Source organism: Pongo pygmaeus, chromosome 15, assembly GCF_028885625.2.
Source record: "Pongo pygmaeus isolate AG05252 chromosome 15, NHGRI_mPonPyg2-v2.0_pri, whole genome shotgun sequence".
Lineage (NCBI taxonomy): Eukaryota > Metazoa > Chordata > Mammalia > Primates > Hominidae > Pongo > Pongo pygmaeus.
Genome location: NC_072388.2, coordinates 17,048,429 through 17,069,803, shown reverse-complemented (window position 1 = coordinate 17,069,803; position 21,375 = coordinate 17,048,429). Strand labels below are relative to the sequence as shown.

The window sequence follows — 21,375 nt, the reverse complement described above, 5'->3', positions numbered from 1 at the left end:
GCTCTGGGACTGCTGGCCCCTGCTGTCCACACAACAGGCACACCTCCACTCAGGACCTCCCTACTCACCTCGAGTCCCTCCCCCAGCTGCTCGCTCACATTCTCCTCTCCTCTTACCCATCACCTCCTCAGTGAGGCGCCTCCTGCCCCGGCATGAACTGCCCTAGCCCGTCCCTTGGCTTTCTCCTTTTTTTTTTTTTTTTTTTTCTGAGACGGAATCTTACTCTGTCACCCAGGATGGAGTGCAGTGGTGCGATCTCGGCTCACTGCAACCTCCGCCTCCCGGGTTCATGGGATTCTCCTGCATCAGCCTGCCAAGTAGCTGGGACTACAGACACCCACCACCACGCCCGGCTAATTTTTGTATTTTTAGTGGAGATGGGGTTTCACCGTGTTACCCAGGATGGTCTCGATCTCCTATGATCTACCCGCCTTGGCCTCCGAAAGTGGTGGGATTACAGGTGTGAGCCACCGTGCCCGGCCTCCTAAATTTTTGTTGTTTTGGCAAAACATGTATAACATAAAGTGCCCAGTTTCATTACTTTTTTTTAGACAGGGTCTTGCTCTGTTGCCCAGGCTGGAGCCCAGTGGCATGCTCACAGCTCACTACAGCCTTGACTTCATGGGCTCAACAGATCCTCCCACCTCAGCCTCCCAAGTAGCTGGGACTACAAGCATGCACCACCATGCCTAGTTCACTTTTGTTGTTGTTGTTTTTGTTTTATAGAGATAGGGTTTTCCCATGTTGCCCAGGCTGGTCTCAAACTCCCAGACTCAAGCGATCCACCTACCTCAGCCCCCCAGAGTACTGGGATTAACAGGCATGAGCCACTGCACCCAGCCCATTTTCACCACTTTTTTTTTTTTTTTTTTTTTTTTGAGACAGAGTTTCCCTCTTGTTGCCCAGGCTGGAGTACAATGGCACAATCTCAGCTCACTGCAACCTCTGCCTCCTGGGATCAAGCGATTCTCCTTCATTCTCCTGCTTCATCCTCCTGCGTAGCTGGGATTATAGGCATGCACCACCATGCCTGGCTAATTTTGTAATTTTAGTAGAGACGGGGTTTCTCCAAGTTGGTCAGGTTTGTCTCAAACTCCTGACCTTAGGTGATCCGCCCACCTCAGCCTCCCAAAGTGCTGGGATTACAGGTGTGAGCCACCACGCCCAGCCTTTTCTTTTTCTTTCTTTTTTTTCTTTTGAGATGGAGTTTCGCTCTTGTTGCCCAGTCTAGAGCACAATGGTGTGATCTCGGCTCACCACAACCTCCGCCTCCTAGGTTCAAGAGATTCTCCTGCCTCAGCCTCCCGAGTAGTTGGGATTATAGGCGTCTGCCACCACACTCGACTAATTTTTTGTAGTTTTAGTAGAGACGGGGTTTCACCATGTTGGCTAGGCTGGTCTTGAACTCCTGGCCTCAAGTGATCCACCTGCCTCAGCCTCCCAAAGTGTGGGATTACAAGCATGAGCCAATGTGCCCAGCCATTTTCATCGTTTTTAAGTGTACAACTGAGCAGCATGAATTACATTCACACTGTTGTGCAGCCATCACCATCATCTGCTCCCAGATCATCCCGACTGGAGGTCAGGAGTTTGAGACCAGCCTGTCCAACATGGTGAAACCCCATCACTACTAAAAAAATATATATATATATACATATATATATATGTGTGTATATATATATATATATATACACACACACACACGCATATACACACACACAAAATTAGCCAGGTGTGCCGGGCAGAGTGGCTCACACCTCCACTGGGCTACCTGGAGCTGGAGTGATGCCAGCAGGTGCAGGTCGGCAAGGCCTCCCCCAACCCGATGCCCCAACCCTAAGGCCCAGACTGGAGCCCACCATCCCTGGCTGTGTGATCAGCACAACTCTTTCTCCTTTAGTGCTCGCCACTCAAGCAGGCAGTGCAAAATCATCCCTGTGAGAAGAAATACTAGAATTTGTTTATTGATCTCTTTATACAAGCCTTTTAATGCCCATAGTTCATTAGTAATAACAGCTGGCATTTGAATACATAGGGCTTATCAGTGCCAGGCGCTACGTAACTTTCCAAAAAATATTAACTCTAATTACTACTCTATGAGCGGATCTCACTTTAGAGAAGAGGAAACAGGCACAGAGACGCCAAGTAACTTGTCCAAGGCAACAGAGTTAGTAAACTGCAGAGCTGGGATTCAAAGCCAGGCACTCTAGCTCCAAAGGCTGTTTTTGTTGTTGTCATTTTTGTGGATGTTTTCTTTGTTTGTTTTTGGAGACAGAGTCTAACTCTGTCACCGAGGCTGGAGTGCAGTGGCGCAATCTTGACTCACTGTAACCTCTGCCTCCTGGGTTCAAGTGATCCTCCCTCCTCAGCCTCTGAGTAGCTGGGATTACTGGTGAGCAACACCAGGCCCAGCTAATTTTTGTATTTTTAGTAGAGACGGGGTTTGGCCATGTTAGCCAGACGGGCCTCGAACTCCTGGCCTCAAGTGATCTGCCAGCCTTGGCCTCCCAAAGTGCTGGGATTAGAGGCGTGAGCCACTGTGCCCGGCTCTTTTTGTTTTTGTTTTTGTTTCATAGCTTGACAGCAGCTTATTAATCACATGAACTCACAGCCCTGGGGGGTTGGGGGAAGGTGGGGAAGCACACCACATGGGGCCACACGGGGGCTGCGGGCTGCACTTGGGAACACAGTGAACAGCCAGGAAGGTTAAGTGCCAGCTGGTTCCAGAGGGAGCTGTGTCCAGAGGCTGTTCCCTTAACCTCTAGGCTACATTTTCCCTCCTTGCCCATAATTTATCAATAAATCTGCACAGAGTGGGGGCATGCACTAAAAAATCATTTCCTGATGGGATGCATGTTCACACAGACACAAAGCCACCCCTGCCACTTAGAGAGTCAACCTCTCACAGTCACCAGTTTCATTGGAAACCCATCTACTGAGCAGCTGGGTACCAGGACCTGTGCCAGGGCCCTTCATACATGTCCAGCTGTGCTATCCCATCTCTCATGAGTGCTCTGAGGCACAGAGATGACGTGACTTGGTCCGGGCCATACAACAGATTCATGGCGATGAAACAGCCGGAAAAGGCAGAGCGGGTAGCGTGTGGGCTTTGGAGTCAGACAGACCTAGGTGGCTGTGTGACCTTGGGTAGATCCCTGGACCTCTCTGAGAGCTCTGTAAAATGGGGCTAATGATAGGAAGGGCATGGTGGCTCACACCTGTAATCCCAGCACTTTGGGAGGCCAAGACAAGTGGATCACCTGAGGTCAGGAGTTTGAGACCAGCCAGCCTGACCAACATGGTGAAATCCCGTCTCTACTAAAAATACAAAAAAGTTAGCTGGGCATGGTGGTGAGCATCTGTTATTCCAGCTACTCGGGAGGCTGAGGCAGGAGAATTGCTTGAACCCAGGAGGCAGAGGTTGCAGTGAGCCGAGATCGTGCCAGTGCACTCCAGCCTGGGCGACAGAGTGAGACTCCATTTCAAAAAGAAATAAAAATAAAAATGGGGCTAATGGTACCTACCCCATGGGGCTGCTGGGAGAATCAAACAAGGTCGTATCTATAGGGCCCCTCCCTACCCATTTTGTGCCGGCACACAGTAGGCTCACTCACTGTTCTTTGCGTTGTTGTTATTATAACTGGGGAAGAGTCTCAAGGAGTGGGGGAAGGAGCAAGCCCTAGGGAGTGGCCTTTCAGAATGGTCCCAGCATTGGGGTGCCCACCTGCTTCCTGCTGGGGGGAGGAAAGAGGCACCAGCCCACCCGCCTGCTCAGTCACCTCCTGCCACATCACCTCCAGGCTGGCCTCACCCTTCATCAGCACCTGCTGGAGGCCCAGGGTCTCCCACCTGCTCTCCTTCTCTGCCTGCTCACCCAGCGCCAGGTGGCCCTGCAGCTCCGCCAGCTCCTGGCCCAGTCTGGTGTTCTCACTGTCCAGCATCTTCATCTGTGAGAGTGCGGGAACGGTATGGGGTTCAGTTCTGCCCCTGTACCCTCCCAGTCCTGGCCCAAGACCACTTGGGACCTACTGCTCTATGGACACATGTATCAAATACCACCCCATATCCACTGGGAGCCGGCCCCTAGACAACCACACTGAACTTGGGCGATGCCAGGCACTTGGGCACCAGTGGCCTGTTTACCATTTAATCAATAGGCCAAAACTACCTTTCATGAGGGGGTGGGTATAATAGAAGGAGCGCTCAGCCCTTAGCAGACCAGGAGTTCACAGGCAGGAACCACAGCTCCCTGGGTTATCTTTCACCTCTACGATGGTGATGAACGTTTTTGGAGTGCTTACCATGTGTCCAGTCCTGTTTTAAGCACTTCATTTATGTTAACTCGTTTAATCTTGGTACAATGCTATATGAGGTAGGTAGTAACATTATCCCTATTTAACAGATGAGAAAACTGAGCCTCAGAGTGTCAGAGTAACCTGCCCAAAGTCACAGAGCCCACACACACCAGACTGGGATTCGATCTGAGACAACGGCAATGTTCTAAGCCCCTGTTTCCCCACAGGAGCAGGTGGGGGTACTCCCTACCTCCCCATGTGCTACAGCAGGGGTAACAGGAGAGGCCGTAGCATGCAACGTGTGCAGCAAAAGCCTGGCACGCAAATGCCAGCTCCTTTCAGGGAGTCTTGTGGTTTCTCAGGAAGGGGCCTGGGTGAAGGGGGCTGTGGTATCCCTGGCTATCAAGAGTATCAGAATATCTCTGGCTATCCAGTTGTGATATCTCTTTTTAGCAATTAAAAACAAATTTTTTTAATTAAAAAAATTTGGGGGGGCAGGCATGGTGGCTTATGCCTGTAATCCCAGCACTTTGGAAGGCCGAGGTGGGTGGATCACCTGACATCAGGAGTTTGAGATCAGTCTGGCCAACATGGTGAAAGCCCGTCACTACTAAAAATACAAAAAAATTAGCCAGGCGTGGTGGCGGGCATCTGTAATCCCAGCTACTCAGGAGGCTGAGTCAGGAGAATTACTTGAACCTGGGAGGTGGATGGCGCCATTGCACCCCAGCCTGGGCAACAAGAGTGAAACTCCGTCTCAAAGAGTAAATAAATAAAAATAAAAATTTTAAAAACTTTTTTAAGAGACAGGGTCTTGCTTTGTCGACCAGACTGGAGTCCAGTGATGCAATCACAGCTCACTGCAGCCTTGACTTCCTGGACTCAAGGGATACTCCCACCTCAGCCTCCTGAGTAGCTGGGACTCCAGAAGTGTGCCACCACACCTAGCTATTTTTTAAATTTTTTGTAGAGACTGGTTCTCACTATGTTGCCTGGGCTGGTCTTGAACTCCTAGGCTCAAGCAATCCTCCCACTTGGCCTCTCAAAGTGTGAGATTAAAGGCATGAGCCACCACAGCTGGCTAATTTTTCGTATTTTTAGTAGAGACAGGTTTTCACCATGTTGCCCAGGCTGGTCTCAAACTCCCAGGCTCAAGCAATCCACTGGCCTCTGCCTCTCAAAGTGCTGGGATTGCAGGCATGAGCCACTGCGCCTGGCCTGGTTGTGATATCTCTGGGTGAGGCAGCGCCTAGGGGCTGAATGAGGCCATTTCCTGTTCTTTGTGTCTTCTAGAGCGAGAAGCCTGAACCCACAGTGTCCAGGCCAGTGCTCAGTAGACAGCAGGTGCTTGTTCAATGCATGCTGCTGTTGATGAGTTTGGAGATCATCTAATTCACGGGTCAGCAAACTACAGTCCACAGGACAAATTCGGCCAGTCTCCTGTTTCTATAAGGGTCTGAGCTAAGGATGTTTTTTCTTTTACATTTTTAAATAGTTGAAAATGGATCATTTCTAAAGGAAGAACAACATTTCTTGACACATGAAAATGATAGAAAATTCACATTTCAGTGTCCCTAAATAAAGTTTTACTGGAACCCACACCCCTCTGTTCATGCACTGTTTGGGACTGCTTTCTCATTACCCCAGCAGAGTCAAGTAGTTGCAACAGAGACTGTGTGGCCCGTAAAGCTGGAAATATTGACCATTTCAGCTCTTTAAAAAACAATTTGCCAACCTCCGACCTAGTTCACAAAATCTGTACCTTTTGTTGTTCGCAGATTCCTTTGAGAACTGGAGAAGAACACCAGCTCCTCTCCTTGGAGAAATGTGAGCCTGAGCATGCACACAAATGCACACAGACTTCTGCACAGTTTCAGGGATTCAAAGACTCCTCAAAGCCCATCCATTCACACCAAGGTTAGGTGAGAGGGCTTGTCATAGTTCAAGCCCCTGGTTTTACATAGGGGGAAACATGATTCCAGAAAGGAGGAGCTACTGGCCCGGGGCACACAGCAAGCCCCGGGGTAAGGGGTGGCACAGGGAGAGTACCTGATGCCGGAGCTCCTGCTGCTCCCGCCGAGCCTCCAGCCATGAGTGCTCCACCTCCTGCAGCCCAGTTCGCAGCTCTCCAGCCTCCTTGCCCACGGCTGTCCGTGCCTCCTCTAGGAGTGCCAGCTTCTGCTCCTTGTTCTCATTGGCAAGCTTCAGGCTGGAGAGGGCAGAGGTCAGGGACTGCCCTGGGTCCTGGGAGTAGTCAGTTGCTCTACACAAAAGCTGCCTTCTCCAATTCCTGGAGTGGGTCAGGCACTGCCTGCCCATGCAGCCTCTCCCAAGAGCTGAGCCCTCCAGGGCTGGGGTCCAGGCCCTCGGCTGGGAGGGGTAGACCAGTGACTCCAGGAGGGGACCTGGTTTCCAGGGTGATGACGGTGGGTGGGTCTGAGTCTGGACCCAAAGCTGCCTGCTGCCCCTCTGCCCCTTTCCCCAGTCAACAGGGAGGAAACCCTAAAATGACCCAGGTGCCAGGCTCTGCTTAGGAGACAGAGGATCCATATCTCAGAAATTTCCCCAGAACCTTGGGGGTGAAGTTAGATTTCAGGGATGGGATCCCATGAGGCCTCAGGGCTGGTCCTCCTGCGACACCCCACCTGATGCGCTCGCTCTCTGCCTTCTTCACAGCGGCCCAAAGCTCCTCGTTGGAGCACTGCAGGGCCTTGGGCTCCTTGGTGCCATCGCCCAGGCTGTGCCACAGCTCGCCTGCCTCCTGGTGCTGCACCTCCCGGCCCTCCTGGCTCTCAGGCAGCTTGCACTGGGCCTCCAGCAGCTCCCGCCGCAGCCCATCATGGGCATCCTCCAGGAGACGCAGCTGGGTCCAAAGCTCTTCTTCCTGCGAGCACAGCAGGTGTCCCCAGGCCAGCGGTCACGGACCACCCCATCAAGCTGGGTCTTGTACCCCATATCCCTGGACCCAGGGAGCCTGTCCCATCCCTCTGCAGTGCTCAGACCACAGACTGTGAGTTATCATTTGAGCAAGGCGTGCTGTAATCAGTAATGTTTTGACCTGAAGTCACTATCAGTCAGGACTGTCCTGAGCACACCACCAAGAGGGCAGAGACCCCACTCACCCCTCCTTGAGGCCAAATCCCACCTGTACACAACAGGTGCTTCATAATGCTTGCTGCCTCCTAAGTTGCTATTCATTGGTCCTCAAATGCAGGGAGGAATCTTACACTCTTCCGGAGCCCTGGGGAACTAGGCCCCCAGGCACACAGCGCCATTTAGAGTATGCTGCTCGGAAGAGTGGGGCAGCTGCTCACCTCACAAAGAGAGGAGTCCCGCTGCTTGCCCAGGTCTCAGACCTGCTCTTGCAGCCTCCTCACCTCCTGGGTGTGGGCTGCAGCAGCCTCCTCCAGCTGGGCCCTTAGGTCCTACATCTCGGATGTCAGAGAATTCACGGTGCTCTGGGACAGAGGAGCTCCTCAGACTTGGTCCTGCTGTGTTCCCCGCCCCTAGCTGCTCCCAACCCACTCCATGCACTGTCCACTTTCAACTCTAAACACCGCCCCTCTCCCTGGCCTGCCGGACCCTCTGCCGACCCCTGGATGCATAGTGAGTGCTGCCCGTGTAGCCAGGCTCTCCCTCAGGCCAAAAGGATTCATCAGGGCAGGGCTGAGCCACCTCCCTCAGATGGGGGCTCCCAAAGGAAGAGCTAAACCTCCTCTCCCACAGCCTGGAAGCTTCTCCAGGACCATGCCTCCCCGTGGTGGGGCTCCTCAGCCAGGGATGTGCCTCTCTATGAGACGGCGGCCCAGCTGCCCACCCTCCGTACCTGGTCCTGCTCCTGCCGGCTCTGGGCATCTCGTTTCTGCCTCTCCATCTCCAGGGAGATGGTGGCCAGGCTGTGCCGTGTACCCATCAACTTCTCTGACAGCGCCGTCTTCTCAGACTCCTTCAGAGACAAGGCCTGTGCAGAGGCAGGGGACAAAGGGCTTGGGGGATGGGCTGGTCCTGGGGGTATGCTCAGGCTTCTTCCTGCCTGGGAAATGTGCCCACTGGGGTCTCAGAGGCCTGAGTGTGCCACCGCTGGTGGACCCAGGGCAGACGTGCAGCCCTGGAAAAGGGCATGATGGCTGTCACAAGAATCCCAGACGTGGATACCACTCATAGAGCTCACTAACCCGCCACAGCACCCTGACTGCAGAGTCTTTCATTCTACCCATTTCACAGATGAGGAAACTGAGGCTCAAGGAGGTAAAGCGACTCGCCCAGGTACACAGCTGGTGAGGAGAGGAGATGGGTGCAGTCTGCCCTGTCTCCGTTACATTATAGGAAAGTTAGGGATTTGTTATTTGGGGGGACAGGTCGGCTGATGCCTGTGGGCATCGTGGGGACTGCTCAGAAGGCAGCCATGAGGATCCATGCCCGGCCTGGGATGGCACGAGGCATGGGAGAATACGGAACAGCTTTCCTGGTGTCACAACTGTCACTGTCCCTCAGTAAGTGCTCACTGTGTGCCAGGCATGGAGCACAGCAAAGCCTCACGAACCCCCTTCTAATCCTTGCGTCCTGTAGGTGAGGAAACTGAGGCCCCCAAGAGGGCACTGGCCTGCCCCAGGGCTTCTAGCTGCCAGGCGGCAGAGCAGGACCCAGCCCCAGAACAGGAGCAGCTCAGAGAGCAGCAGACGCCACGCCAGGGCTCATGAACCTGCTGCTTCTTGCCGTTGGCCAGGAGGAGGCCCTCATCGCGCTCCTGCTGCAGGGCAGCAATCTCCTCACTCAGCTCTTCCTTCTCAGCCTCCAGCCGGACCAGCAGCTCCTCCTGCTCACACTGCAGCTCACTCTGCAGCTGAGCCCGCTTGGCCTCCAGCTCCTGCCATGCTGCCTCCTAGGGGGCCAGGACCAGACATATGTGACACACCAGGAAGAGCCCAGGCAGACCCCCCAAAACATCAGGGCAGCAAGAGCCATCTGGCCCCCATACCCTCAGAGACAGGGAGGGTGACCAGGAGGTAAATACAAGGGAGTGATAAGGGCTATGACGGGGAAACGTCAGGGCCATGAAAGTGTCAAGGAGCAGCAGTGGGCTGGCCTGGTGGTCTGAACGTGATCCCCTGAGGAGGGACAAGTATCTGTCAGCCAGGTAAAGAGAGAAAAGACAACCCCAGACCAAGAGCACAGCCCCTGGAAAGGCCTAGAGGATGCAGGGCACAGAAGGAAACAGGACGTGGTGAGTCACAAGGCCAGAGCCCCAGGCAGGGGTGGGGCCAGGACAGGCCCTGTGGGCCATGGGGATTCTAAGGACAGTGAGGAGAGTGGGAGAGAGGACTGGAGCCAAGGTGACAAGGAGCAATCTGATTTTTAGCTTAGGGGATGTTCCGACAGCTGTGGAAGAGGTATTGGGGTTGGGATGGAGGGGAGTTAGGACTGGCTGTGAGGAATAAAGGGGGTCAGGGGTTGCCAGAGGAGCTGGAGAGAAGAACACAGATTTGGGGACATTCATGAGGCCAAGCCAGGCAATGCAAAGGGCAAGAAGAGCAAGGGGGAGGTCACAGGAGTTCAGATCCCTGGGGACTGGAAAGGCGGGCAGGCAGAGCCCACAGGAAAATAGCAGCCCACCCAGGGAGCCTGAGGGCAGATGCCTGCCTTAGCACTTGCCCCTAGCAACTCTGTGAGAAGCAGACAGAGCTGCCCCCTTTTTTTTTTTTTTTTAGACGGAGTCTCTCTCTATCACCCAGGCTGGAGTGCAGTGGCGTGATCTTGGCTCACTGCAACCTCTGCCTCCCAGGTTGAAGCGATTCTTCTGCCTTACTCTCCCAAGTGTCTGGGACTACAGGTGCGTGCCACCATGCCCAGCTAATTTTTTGTGATTTTAGTATACATGGGGTTTCACCGTATTAGCCAGGATGGTCTCGATCTCCTGACCTCGTGATCCGCCCACCTCGGCCTCCCAAAGTGCTGGGATTACAGGCATGAGTCAGCACTCCCAGCCAAGCCGCACCGTAGCTCATGCCTGGAATCCCAGCACTTCAGGAGGCTGAGGCGAGCAGATCACGAGGTCAAAAGTTCGAGATCAGCCTGACCAATATGGTGAAATCCCATCTCTACTAAAAATACCAAAATTAGCCAGCTGTGGTGGCACGGCTATAATCCCAGCTACTCAGGAAGCTGAGGCAGGAGAATCGCTTGAACCCAGAAGGTGGAGGTTGCAGTGAGCCGAGATTGCGCTACTGCACTCCAGCCTGTGCAACAGAGGGAGACACCGGGGTCGGGGGTTGGGGAGGAGGGGGAAGAGCTTTCCCTCCCCCTGCTGGAGAAGCATGATAACAACCACCCAAGGCCATGGGGACTGCAGGGTGAGTGGCACGCCCTGGATCCATGCAGTCATAACCTGCACCTCTGTCAGAGGCAGCCCTGTCTAGGATTTGGTGGCCGAGGGCCCCTGTCCTGAGGGCCACTCTGGAGAGCATGTCAGTGCCAGCAATCATAACTTACGGAGCATTTGCTAAGTACCAGTCACTATGCTAAGCCCTCTATGCAGATGGTCTCAGCTCATCCTCAGTACCTTCACTATCCTATCCCTATTTCTACAGGTGGGGAAATGAAGGCACGGACACCTTGGGTAGCATCACCAGTAAGTGACTAAGATTAGATTCAAACCCAGGCAATATAACCCCAGAGTCAGTGTTCTAGTAACTTCCCTGGGGCCTTGCCTTTCTATAGGCTCAGGTCTGAGTAGCCCTTCATATGCAAACAGTACTTCTTAGCAAATGAAAGTGCTTTCCTGCTGTACGTTAGGTCGGCATTTCCCAAATGTGGTTGTGGACCCTCTGCATCAGGATTACCAGGGCTGGACCAGATTTGGGACCTGGGAATCTGCATGTCTAATAAGGACCACAACCTTCCCACCACCCCCCCCAGTCCTCCCAGCTGTCCCCAGGGCCCCCACAACAGAGAGAAAGTCCCATTTCACAGATGTAGAGACCGAGGCAGAGCAAGAATGATGATGAGACACTGGCTCAGATTCCTGTCCACCCCGCCCCAGCTGCCTGAACCTTTTCACTCTGGAGTCACTGCAAGTCCTCCTCGTGGGCTGCCTGCTGCTCCCGCAGAGAGGCCTGGGCTCCCGCTCAGCCTGTACCAGCTTCTGGGCCATCAGCTCCTTGTCTAGACTGGCTTTCTCCTGTGTAGTTATTATTTGCTGCCGCAGGCCCACCAACTCCCCTGCACGAGAGGAATGGGGGAAAGGGCAGGGTTGGGTTGAAACCTTTCCTTGGGCCAGCAGACTTAGGCCAGGTGAACCACATGGGCAAAATCCCAGAGGCAGAGGGCCTGCCTGGCATCTAGTTTGGGTCCTCTTGAAGAAGTGGCTTGCCCTCTCTGGGCCTCACTTTCCCTATCTGCCACATGGGCCCACTGGCCCTGACCCCTTTCCTGCCTACCTAGAATGGCATTAAAGGCATAAAATGACTGATGAGAACGCCTCCCAAATGGGATGGATGTCAAAGATATAACAACCCTAGGCCAGGCACCATGGCTCACGCCTGTAATCCCAGCACTTTGGGAAGCTGGGGCAGGTGGATCACCTTAAGTCAGGAGTTCGAGACCAGCCTGGCCAACATGGTGAAACCCTGTCTCTACTAAAAATACAACAATTAGCTGGTCATGGTGGCAGACGTATGTAGTCCCAGCTACTCGGGAGGCTGAGGCAGGAGAATCGCTTGAACCCAAGAGACAGAAGTTGCAGTGAGCCAAGATCAAGCCACTGCACTCCAGCCTGGGTGACAAAAGTGAGACTCTGTCCCCCCAAAAAAAACAGGCTGGGCGCAGTCGCTCATGCCTGTAATCCCAGCACTTTGGGAGGCTGGGCCAGGTGGATCGCCTTAGGTCAGGAGTTCGAGACCAGCCTGGCCAACATAGCAAAACCCTGTCTCTACTAAAAATACAACAATTAGCTGGATCGCCCGTCGGGCCTACTCCAGCTCCTGCTCCCGCCCGCTCAGCTGCCGGGGAGAGCTGACCCCGACCCAGAGACTGAGCAGCACTCCCAGCATCCCCCAGCTTGTTCATCGTGCAGCACCCCAACTCTGGGCCTAACCCAGTCCTGGCAGAAGGCCTGGGTTCGAGCCCAGGGTCTGCCCTGTTGTGCTATATGTACTTGGGCAAGTCATGACCTTCTCTAGATCTGCAATGCACGTGTGTACAAAAATGATGGCCCAGCTGGACATGGTGGCGCACGCCTATAATCCCAGCACTTTGGCAGGTGGATCACTTGAGGTCAAGAGTTCAAGACTAGCCTGGCCAATGTGGTGAAACCCTGTCTCTACTAAAAATACAAAAATTAGCCGGGCATGGTGGTGCACACCTGTAGTCCCTGCTACTTGGGACACTGAGGCAGGCGAACAGCTTAAACCCCGGAGGCGGAGGTTGCAGTGAGCCCAGATCGTGCCACTGCATTCCAGCCTGGGCAACAGAGCAAGACTCTATCTCAAAAAAAAAAAAAAAAAGAGAGCCCTCGCTCAGCTTTGGGAGTAACAGAACCCTTGTATTACTCTAAGCAGAGAAGCTGAATATATAAAACAGACCCAAGTGCAGCTGCTCAGCAGGCCTCAAGGGGGAGACCTGCACCCTGCTTCCTGCACCCCCTGCCCCATCCTCTAGAGACCCCTCCCAGAAACCCAGGCACTCCAGGATAGACACTGCATGAAGGTCCCTGGATCCCTGAAACCCTAAGGTCTCTTCCAGATGTGATGTTCCCAAAAGTCTAAGATTCCAATTCTAAAAAGTCTTGACCTATTATTAATCTGTATCATTATGATGATGATGATGATTATTATTATTATTTGAGATGGAGCTCCTCCAGCTGCTCCTGCTCTTCCCATGCCACTGTGGCCTCCTGCTCCACCTGCCACTGCCGGCCCTGCAGGGTGGCCTTTTCTTCCTCCAGCTGTGGGCAGGGTAGGGGTGGGGCCTCGTGAGCAGGGCATTCCTCCCAGGACCAGGACGCCTCCTCCACCCACCCACCAGCCACAATAGCCCAGGGGAGGCTCCCAGGGAATGAAGGACAGTGCCCTTGGGTGTGTGGGACACTGGGGAGGGGGAGATGAGGAGGGCCCATGGAGCTTCTGTGCTTTGATGCCTAGAGAGGATAGACAGACAGACAGAGACAGACAGATAACCAGAGACAGAGAGGGAGGCAGGGGCCAAGACAGGTGCCGGGCTGGGCCTGGGGTGCCTCACTGAGTGGGGAGGATGGGTGGGCAAGGCAGGTGGGCCTGCAGGTGCACAGCGTACCTGGGCGACAAGGCGGTTCAGATCCAACTTGTCCTGAGCAAGGCTCTCGTTGAGGGCGCTCAGCTTGGACAGGGAGTCCCGCAGGGAGCCTCCTCTGCCCTCAGCTTGGTCATGGAGGGCTCGAGCTCCATGCGGCCAGCCTCAGCCTGCAGGGTCAGGCCCCAAGAGATGAGGAAAGGCAGAAAGGTTGGGAGGAGGTGAGGAGAGACAAGAAGAGACCCAGAGAGATGGACCCTCGGAGACAGGGGAGGGGAGACAAGGAGAGGACTCAGCGTGAGATGAAAAAAAAAAATTACCGCAGAAAGCCTGCTGCTTATGGAGCCATTTAAAAGCCACGCACTGCAGAGCTGTGCAAAACTAGCTCAAGCTGCAGGGCAGGGCCAGAGTTCAGAGGATCCCCTGAGTAGGGTCTAGGGATAGCACTGCTCAGAGCCCAGGCTGCAGCGGACAGGGCAGGTCCCCCCGCCAAGGACTCTCTGGGCTGTGGCCCCAACTCTCAGACCCCAGGAGCTGAGTCTCAGGCACTGGATGTCCCTGAGCTATAGGCACTGCCCGCAGGAGCATCCAGAAGAGCAGGCATGTGGCCATAAAGAGAGGTCAGTCCACTTATGGCTGGGACCAGAGGTCCAGAGGTCTGTGGCCTGTGACAAAGATCAGCCTGTATCCAGAAGGAAGGGGTCAGTCTGTGGCCAGGCTCAGAGGTCTGCCTGACACTGGGACCAGTCCGCGCCAGAGTGAGAAGGCTTGGGGCTGGGGGTCAGAGGTAGGTTTGGGGTTGTGCAGCAAACAGGGACCCACCTTGGTCAGCGCCTCGGACACCTCGTCCTTCTCGGCCTGCAGCATATCCCGTTGCAGTGTGGCGTGGCTCAGCACCTCCCTCACCTCCACCAGCTCCTTGGCCAGGACTGAGTGCTTCCCTTCCAGCTGCTCTAGTTGTCTATGGCTGCGGGACAGAGGGCGGGCGGGTGGCCCATGTCACTTTCCTGCTCTGAACCCCCTGTAGCCAGCAAGATGCTGGGCCGGGGACCAGGCCTGAGGCAGGAGTTTGGAGAGAAAGAGCCTGAGCCACAGGGCGACCAAGCCCACTACCGCTTAGCTCCATGACCCTGGGCCTCCGTTTTCACACCTGCAAAATGAGGTACCACTTGCCTCGTGACATTGTTTGTTTTTTTGAGACAGAGTCTTGCTCTGTCACACAGGCTGAAGTACAGTGGTGCGATCTCGGCTCACTGCAACTTCTGCCTCCCAGGTTCAAGCAATTCTCCTGCCTCAGCCTCCCAAGTAGCTGGGATTACAGGTGCTCACCACCATGCCTGGCTAATTTTTTGTAGTTTTAGTAGAGACAGGGTTTCCCCATGTTGGTCAGGCTGGTCTCGAACTCCTGACCTCAGGCGATTTGCCTGCTTCGGCCTCCCAAAGTGCTGGGATTACAGGCGTGAGCCACCGCGCCCAACCTGTTTTAAGGATACAAATTTCACACGTGCTTAAAATAGTGCCTGACACATCTCCCCAAAGGCCTTCAGAAACAAGAATAATATGCTCCACCACAGTCTACTAAACATCATCGATCACGTCCCAGAGAGGTAAGCAGCGCAGTGGTGAAGAGGTTAACTCTGAAGGCAGAATGTCTGGGTTCAAATCCTGGCTCTTCTGCTAACTAGCTGTGTGACCTGGGGCAAGTGACATGGCTTCTCTGTGCCTCAGTTTACCACCCACAAAATGGAGATAACAGCTTCTATGTCATAGAGTTATCATGGAGTTAAATGAGAGAACTGAATGGCTTAAAATGGTATCTGGCACTTAGTGAAATTAGGATGTTATTATTATCATAACTAAATTTTAAAAATACTATTACTAATATTACTACTCTTATTTTAACTATTGTTGTTATTATCATCCAAGTTCTACCTTTTAACTAATTCTCTGACCCCAGGTAAGTGATGACACGTCCCTGAGCCCCAATTTCCTGAAATGGGTCTGGTTAGAAAAGCCGACATCAGAGGGGTCCAGATGGTAGGAGGCCCAGGACCCAGTGGGTGCTCCCTAACCCCCCGGGGGGCACTGTCAGGGGACCCGAGGCACATTTGAAGGGCCCTGGCAGGGTAGCAAGATGCTGCTCACCTGCGCCATCCTGCACCGCATCCTCCTGCTCTTCCTCCTGCCAGTCCCGCTGGCGCCGCAGCTCCTCCTGGGCAGCCTGCAGCTTCTCCCCCTTCTGCTGCAGCTCCTCGGTCTGCTGCTGGGCCACCTGCAGGCTGTGGGCCAGGTTGCTCTTCTCCCTTCAGGACAAGGGGAGGGGGAGCAGAGGGGATGCTGGGGCTGCTCTCTCCAGAGAAGGTGGCTGGCTGCTGCTCTAGCCATGAGCTACATCCTCCTGTCTTCCAAGGCACCTGCCTCCAGGAAGCCTTCCCTGACCACCCCGTCCATAGCTGACTCATTTCACTCACACCCTCCAGCAGAAGAAGCTGGCTTTCCTTCTCCCCAGCCCACCCACTTGGAGGCCCAGTGGAGTGGATGGAGGTACTGGTGTGATCTCCAAGCACCCTACCAGGTAGAAGAGGCCAGGCTAGGCTCCTGGGACACACAGGCAATTGTGCCACCAGCTCTGCTACGCCATGTGACCAGGAAATGCTCCCTATAACACCCCATGCCCCTCAATTCCGGGAAGCCCGATAGAGCTGAGTCTGCAGATCTCACAGCTTCCTGCTACATAGGCACATGTTGGCCACAGCAGGGGACGGAGGAGAAGGCAACAAATGAGACCCCAAAGACTTGCCATGAGCTGCTACTTTCCCCACTGGTGGCAGGTGTGAAAACACTTCACGACGCGATTTTTTTTTTTTTTTTTTTTGGTGCGATGGCGTCTCGCTCTGTCACCCAGACTGGAGTGCAATGGCACCATCTCAGCTCACTGCAAGCTCCACCTCCTGGGATCACACCATTCTCCTGCCTCAGCCTCCCGAGTGTCTGGGACTACAGGCGCCTACCACCATGATCGGCTAATTTTTTTTTGTTTTTTGAGACGGAGTCTCGCTCTGTCACCCAGGCTGGAGTACAGTGATGCCATCTTTGCTCTGCAACCTCCGTCTCCCGGGTTCACGCCATTCTCCTGCCTCAGTCTCCCGAGTAGCTGGGACTACAGGCACCCGCCACCATGCCCAGCTAATTTATTATATTTTTAGTAGAAACGGGGTTTCACTGTGTTAGCCAGGTTGGTCTCGATCTCCTGACCTTGTGATCCGCCCGCCTTGGCCTCCCAAAGTGCTGGGGTTACAGGCATGAGCCACTGCATCCAGCAATTTTTTTTGTTTTAGACGGAGTCTCACTCTGTTGCCTAGTCTGGAGTGCAGTGATACAATCTCAGCTTGCTGCAACCTCCACCTCCTGGGTTCACGCCATTCTCCTGCCTCAGCCTCCCGAGTAGCTGGGACTACAGGCGCCCGCCACTACGCCCGGCTAATTTTTTGTATTTTTGGTAGAGACAGGGTTTCACCGTGTTAGCCAGGCTAGTCTCAAATTCCTGACCTCAAGTGATCTGCCTGCCTCGGCCTCCCAAAGGGTTGGGAATAGACGCGTGAACCACCGCACCCGGCCCTAATTTTTTTTATTTTTTACTTTTATTTTTATTTATTTATTTATTTTTATTTTTTACTTTTTATTTTTTTGAGATGGAGTCTGCTCTGTTGCCCAGGCTGGAGTGCAGTGGTGAAATCTCGGCTCACTGCAAACTCCGCCTCCCGGGTTCACGCCATTCTCCTGCCTCAGCCTCCAGAGTAGCTGGGACTACAGGTGCCCACCACTACGCCCGGCTAATTTTTTGTATTTTTAGTAGATACTAGGTTTCACCGTGTTAGCCAGGATGGTCTCAATCTCCTGACCTCATGATCCACCCACCTCGGCCTCCCAAAGTGCTGGGATTACAGGAGTGAGCCACCGCACCCAGCCTATTTATTTTCTTTGACACAGAGTTTCACTCTTGTTGCCCAGGCTGGAGTGCAATGGCGTGATCTTGGCTCACTGTAAACTCCGCCTCCCGGGTTCAAATGATTCTCCTCCCTCAGCCTCCCAAGTAGCTGGGATTACAGGCATGCACCACCACGGATGGCTAATTTTGTATTTTTAGTGGAGACAGAGTTTCTCCATGTTGGTCATGCTGGTCTTGAACTCCTGACCTCAGGTGGTCCTCCCACCTCTGCCTCCCAAAGTGCTGGGATTACAGGCATCAGCCACTGTGCCTGGCCAATTTTTTTTTATTTTTAGTAGAGATGTCTTTTTGCCATGTGGCCAGGCTGGTCTCAAACTCCTGACCTCAAGTTATCCACCCGCCTTGGCCTCCCAAAGTGCTGGGATTACAGACGTGAGCCACTGTGCCCAGTGGACAATGTGCTGTTAAGTGAAAATAGCAGAATGCGAAATGGGATGTTTGCTGTGAACACAACTACTTAAAAAGACCTTCTCCTTTCCAGGCATGGAAAGCCTGGGTTTACTCTCACATGGACCTGAATTCCAATTCCCACCCTGCCACCCCCAGCCACACACGCTGTACGAGTCTGAGCAAGTCTCTCAAGCTTACAACAACAGAGTTCCGCATTGCATGAGTTTGACAGGAAGACTAAATTACAGAGTACATAAAACACACTCGGCCAAGAGCCTGGCACACAGTAAGTGTGCAGGAAACGGTTGCTATCTCACTGCCAGGAAACACAATGGGAAGGAAAACCAATGCCCTAAATGAATTAGGATGGGCAGATGAGGCTGTCAGAAGGTGATGTCTTTATATTTCTATTTTTCAAACTTTTCATTAGATGGTCACATTTATGAAGAGAAAAACCAAACAACAAAATATCAAAAACAACCTGGCAGCTAAGTGGATAATTTCTTGTCTTAAAAATCTTCAAGTTGCCAAGAACGGTGGCTCATGCCTGTAATCCAGCACTTTGGGAGTCCGAGGTGGGCAAATCACCTGAGGTCAGGAGTTCGACACCAGCCTAGCCAACATGGTGGAACCCCATCTCTACTAAAAATATAAAAATCAGCCAGGTATGGTGGTGGGCACCTGTAATCCCAGCTACCAGGGAGGCTGAGGCAAGAGAATCACTTGAACCCGGGAGGCGGAGGTTGCAGTGAGCCAAGATCATGCCACAGGCAACAAGACTGGGGGGGAAAAAAAAAGAAGTGGATAATTTCTTGTCTTAAAAATCTTCAAGGTGCCGGGTGTGATGGCTCACACCTATAATCCTAGTACTTTGGGAGGCCGAGACAGGTGGATCATCTGAGCTCAGGAGTTAGAGATCAGCCTGGGCAGAAACCCTATCTCTACGAAAAACAGAAAAATTAGCCAGGCATGGTGGTGTGTGCCTGTAGTCCCAGCTACTCAGGAGGCTGAGGTGGGAGGATCACTTAAGCCTAGGAGGTGGAGGTTGCAGTGAACTGAGACTGAACCACTACACTCCAGACTGGGTGACAGAACAAGACCCTGTCTCAAATTAAAAGAAAAAAAAATCTTCAAGGCTAGGCATGGTGGCTTATACCTGTAATCTCAGCATTTTGGGAGGCCGAGGCAGGAGAATTGCTTGAGGCCAGGAGTTTGAGACCATCCTGAGCAACACAGCAAGATCCCATCTCCAAAAAAAAAAAAAAACTCCAAGAAATACAGTCCAGAATACTGCTGTCAATAGAACTCTCTGAGATGACAGAAATGTTCTATGACCATATATGGTTGATGAATGCTTGAAATGTGGCTAGGACAACTAAAGAACTGAATTTTCTTTTTCTTTTTTTTTGAGACGGAGTCTCGATCTGTCACCCAGGCAGAAGTACAGTGGTGCGATCTCAGCTCACTGCAAGCTCAGACTCCCAGGTTCACACCATTGTCCCACCTCAGCCTCCCGAGTAGCTGGGATTACAGGAGCATGCCACCATGCCTGGTTGATTTTTATATTTTTAGTAGAAACAGGGTTTCACCATGTTGGCCAGGCTGGTCTCGAACTCCTGACCTCAAGTGATCCACCCACCTTCGCTTCCCAAAGTGCTGGGATTATAGGCATGAGCCACCATACCCAGACTGAATTTTCACTTTTTCAAATTTTTAATTAAATTTTAATAGAGCCAGGCACAGTGGCTTATGCCTGTAATTCCAGCAATTTGGGAGGCTGAGGTGGGAGGAGTGTTTGAAGCTAGGAGTTCAAGAGCAGCATGGGCAACATAGTGAGACCCCCAACTCTACAAAAAATTTAGAAATGTTGGGGGCTTGTCTAGTATCCTCGGGACTGAGATCAGAGTTGCCCAGGAACCCAGGGAGGGGAGGGCTCAGAGGGTGGTGAGGGCACAGAGGAAGGGAGTGGAAACCCAACTCTCAGGCTTCGGTCCCATATCCTACTCCAGGCCAGGCCCAGACCCTGGCCCCCATCTAGGGGCAGTTGGGAGGTAGAGGCGGGAGGACCACTTGAGTCTGGGAGTTCCAGGCTACAGTGAGCTGTGAGGGACCAATTGTGCCCCAGCCTGGGAAACAGAGCAAGAGTGTGACTCAAAACAAAGCAAAGCAAAACAAAACAAAACTGAATACTAAAAAATAAGTGTTGGCCAGTCGTGGTGGCTCATGCCTGTAATCCCAGTACTTTGGGAGACAGAGGCAGGTGGATCACGGGATTAGGAGTTCAAGATTAGCCTGGCCAAGATGGTGAAACCCTGTCTCTACTAAAAATACAAAAAAAATTGGCCGGCTGTGGTGGCGGGCGCCTGCAGTCCCAGCTACTCGGGAGACTGAGGCAGGAGAATGGCATGAACCCAGGAGGCGGAGCTTGTAGTGAGCCGAAATCTCACCACTGCAGCCTGGGAGACAGAGGGAGACTTCATCTCAAAAATAAATAAATAAACAAATAAATAAATAAATAAATGTTAATAGGCACATGCAGCTAGTGGCGACCATATTAGTGCAGAGCCACACCCATAACGCTCGACTGGTGTTATGCCCAGACACTTATTCTTCAGCACGCCCCAGCTCAGACCTCCCCAGCACCTTCTCAGGAGCTTGCTGGCGCTCCGCAGACGCTGCACCTCGCGCTGGGCGACCTCGTGGCCCTACATGGCGCCGTCAGTCTTGTCCTGCAGGTACTGCAGCTGTTCCTCCAGGGCCCCCCACTCACTCTCGCTGTCGCTCAGCTACTTCCGCCGGGTGCCCAGCAGGTCCTGGCTTGCCTCATAGCGCCCACGCATGTCCTGGGGCACGGGGATCTCAGAGTCTAGGGGGGTCCTTTGAGGCCTCCAGAGCCCACCTACTCTCTTCTGGTTCCAGGGATACACACTAGCCTAGGCTAGGCAGGGTCCAGGGCCTGGACCGGGCCTGGGGCAGGATAGGGGCCTAGGCCTGAGAGCCAGCTTTCCACTCTCCTCCTATGTGCCCTCAGCACCCTCTGAACCCTCACCTGCCTGGGGTCCCGGACAACTATCAAAGCCCCCCGATGCCTGACAAACCCCCAGGCACACTCCTCTCCTGGGTTCTGACCCCACCCCAGGGCTCCCAGGCTCCTCCCCCTTGCATCCTGGTTCCACTCTCAGACTTCTCCCTACCCTGGCTCTGCCCCTACTTCCCAAGCTCTCATCCTAGGCTCTGATTCCCCTTGCTAGACCTTTTCCCAGGGTCCTGGCTCTGTATGACCAGGGACCTGTCTCCCTCTCTACCAGGACCCTAACACTGCCGCAGCCTCCTCCCTCCACCAGCTGCCCAAGCACCCAACTCCAGCTGCCCAAGCACCCCCACTTCTGGGCTTGGCTTCACCACAGAGCTCTCGGC

At 53.5% G+C, this 21,375-nt stretch overlaps 1 protein-coding gene across 1 annotated transcript in view; it reads right to left on the bottom strand.

Moving 5' to 3' along the window:
- Positions 1–21,375, bottom strand: part of LOC129013196 (rootletin-like) — a 66,686-nt gene that overhangs the window by 7,487 nt on the left and 37,824 nt on the right. Inside the window, 13 exon segments of the mRNA XM_063652118.1 lie at positions 3,679–3,947; positions 6,345–6,504; positions 6,941–7,179; positions 7,610–7,753; positions 8,122–8,256; positions 8,998–9,177; positions 11,345–11,412; positions 11,415–11,513; positions 13,137–13,236; positions 13,584–13,672; positions 13,675–13,729; positions 14,382–14,526; positions 15,705–15,862. Of these exon segments, the coding sequence (XP_063508188.1) occupies positions 3,679–3,947; positions 6,345–6,504; positions 6,941–7,179; positions 7,610–7,753; positions 8,122–8,256; positions 8,998–9,177; positions 11,345–11,412; positions 11,415–11,513; positions 13,137–13,236; positions 13,584–13,672; positions 13,675–13,729; positions 14,382–14,526; positions 15,705–15,862 (1,841 nt within the window).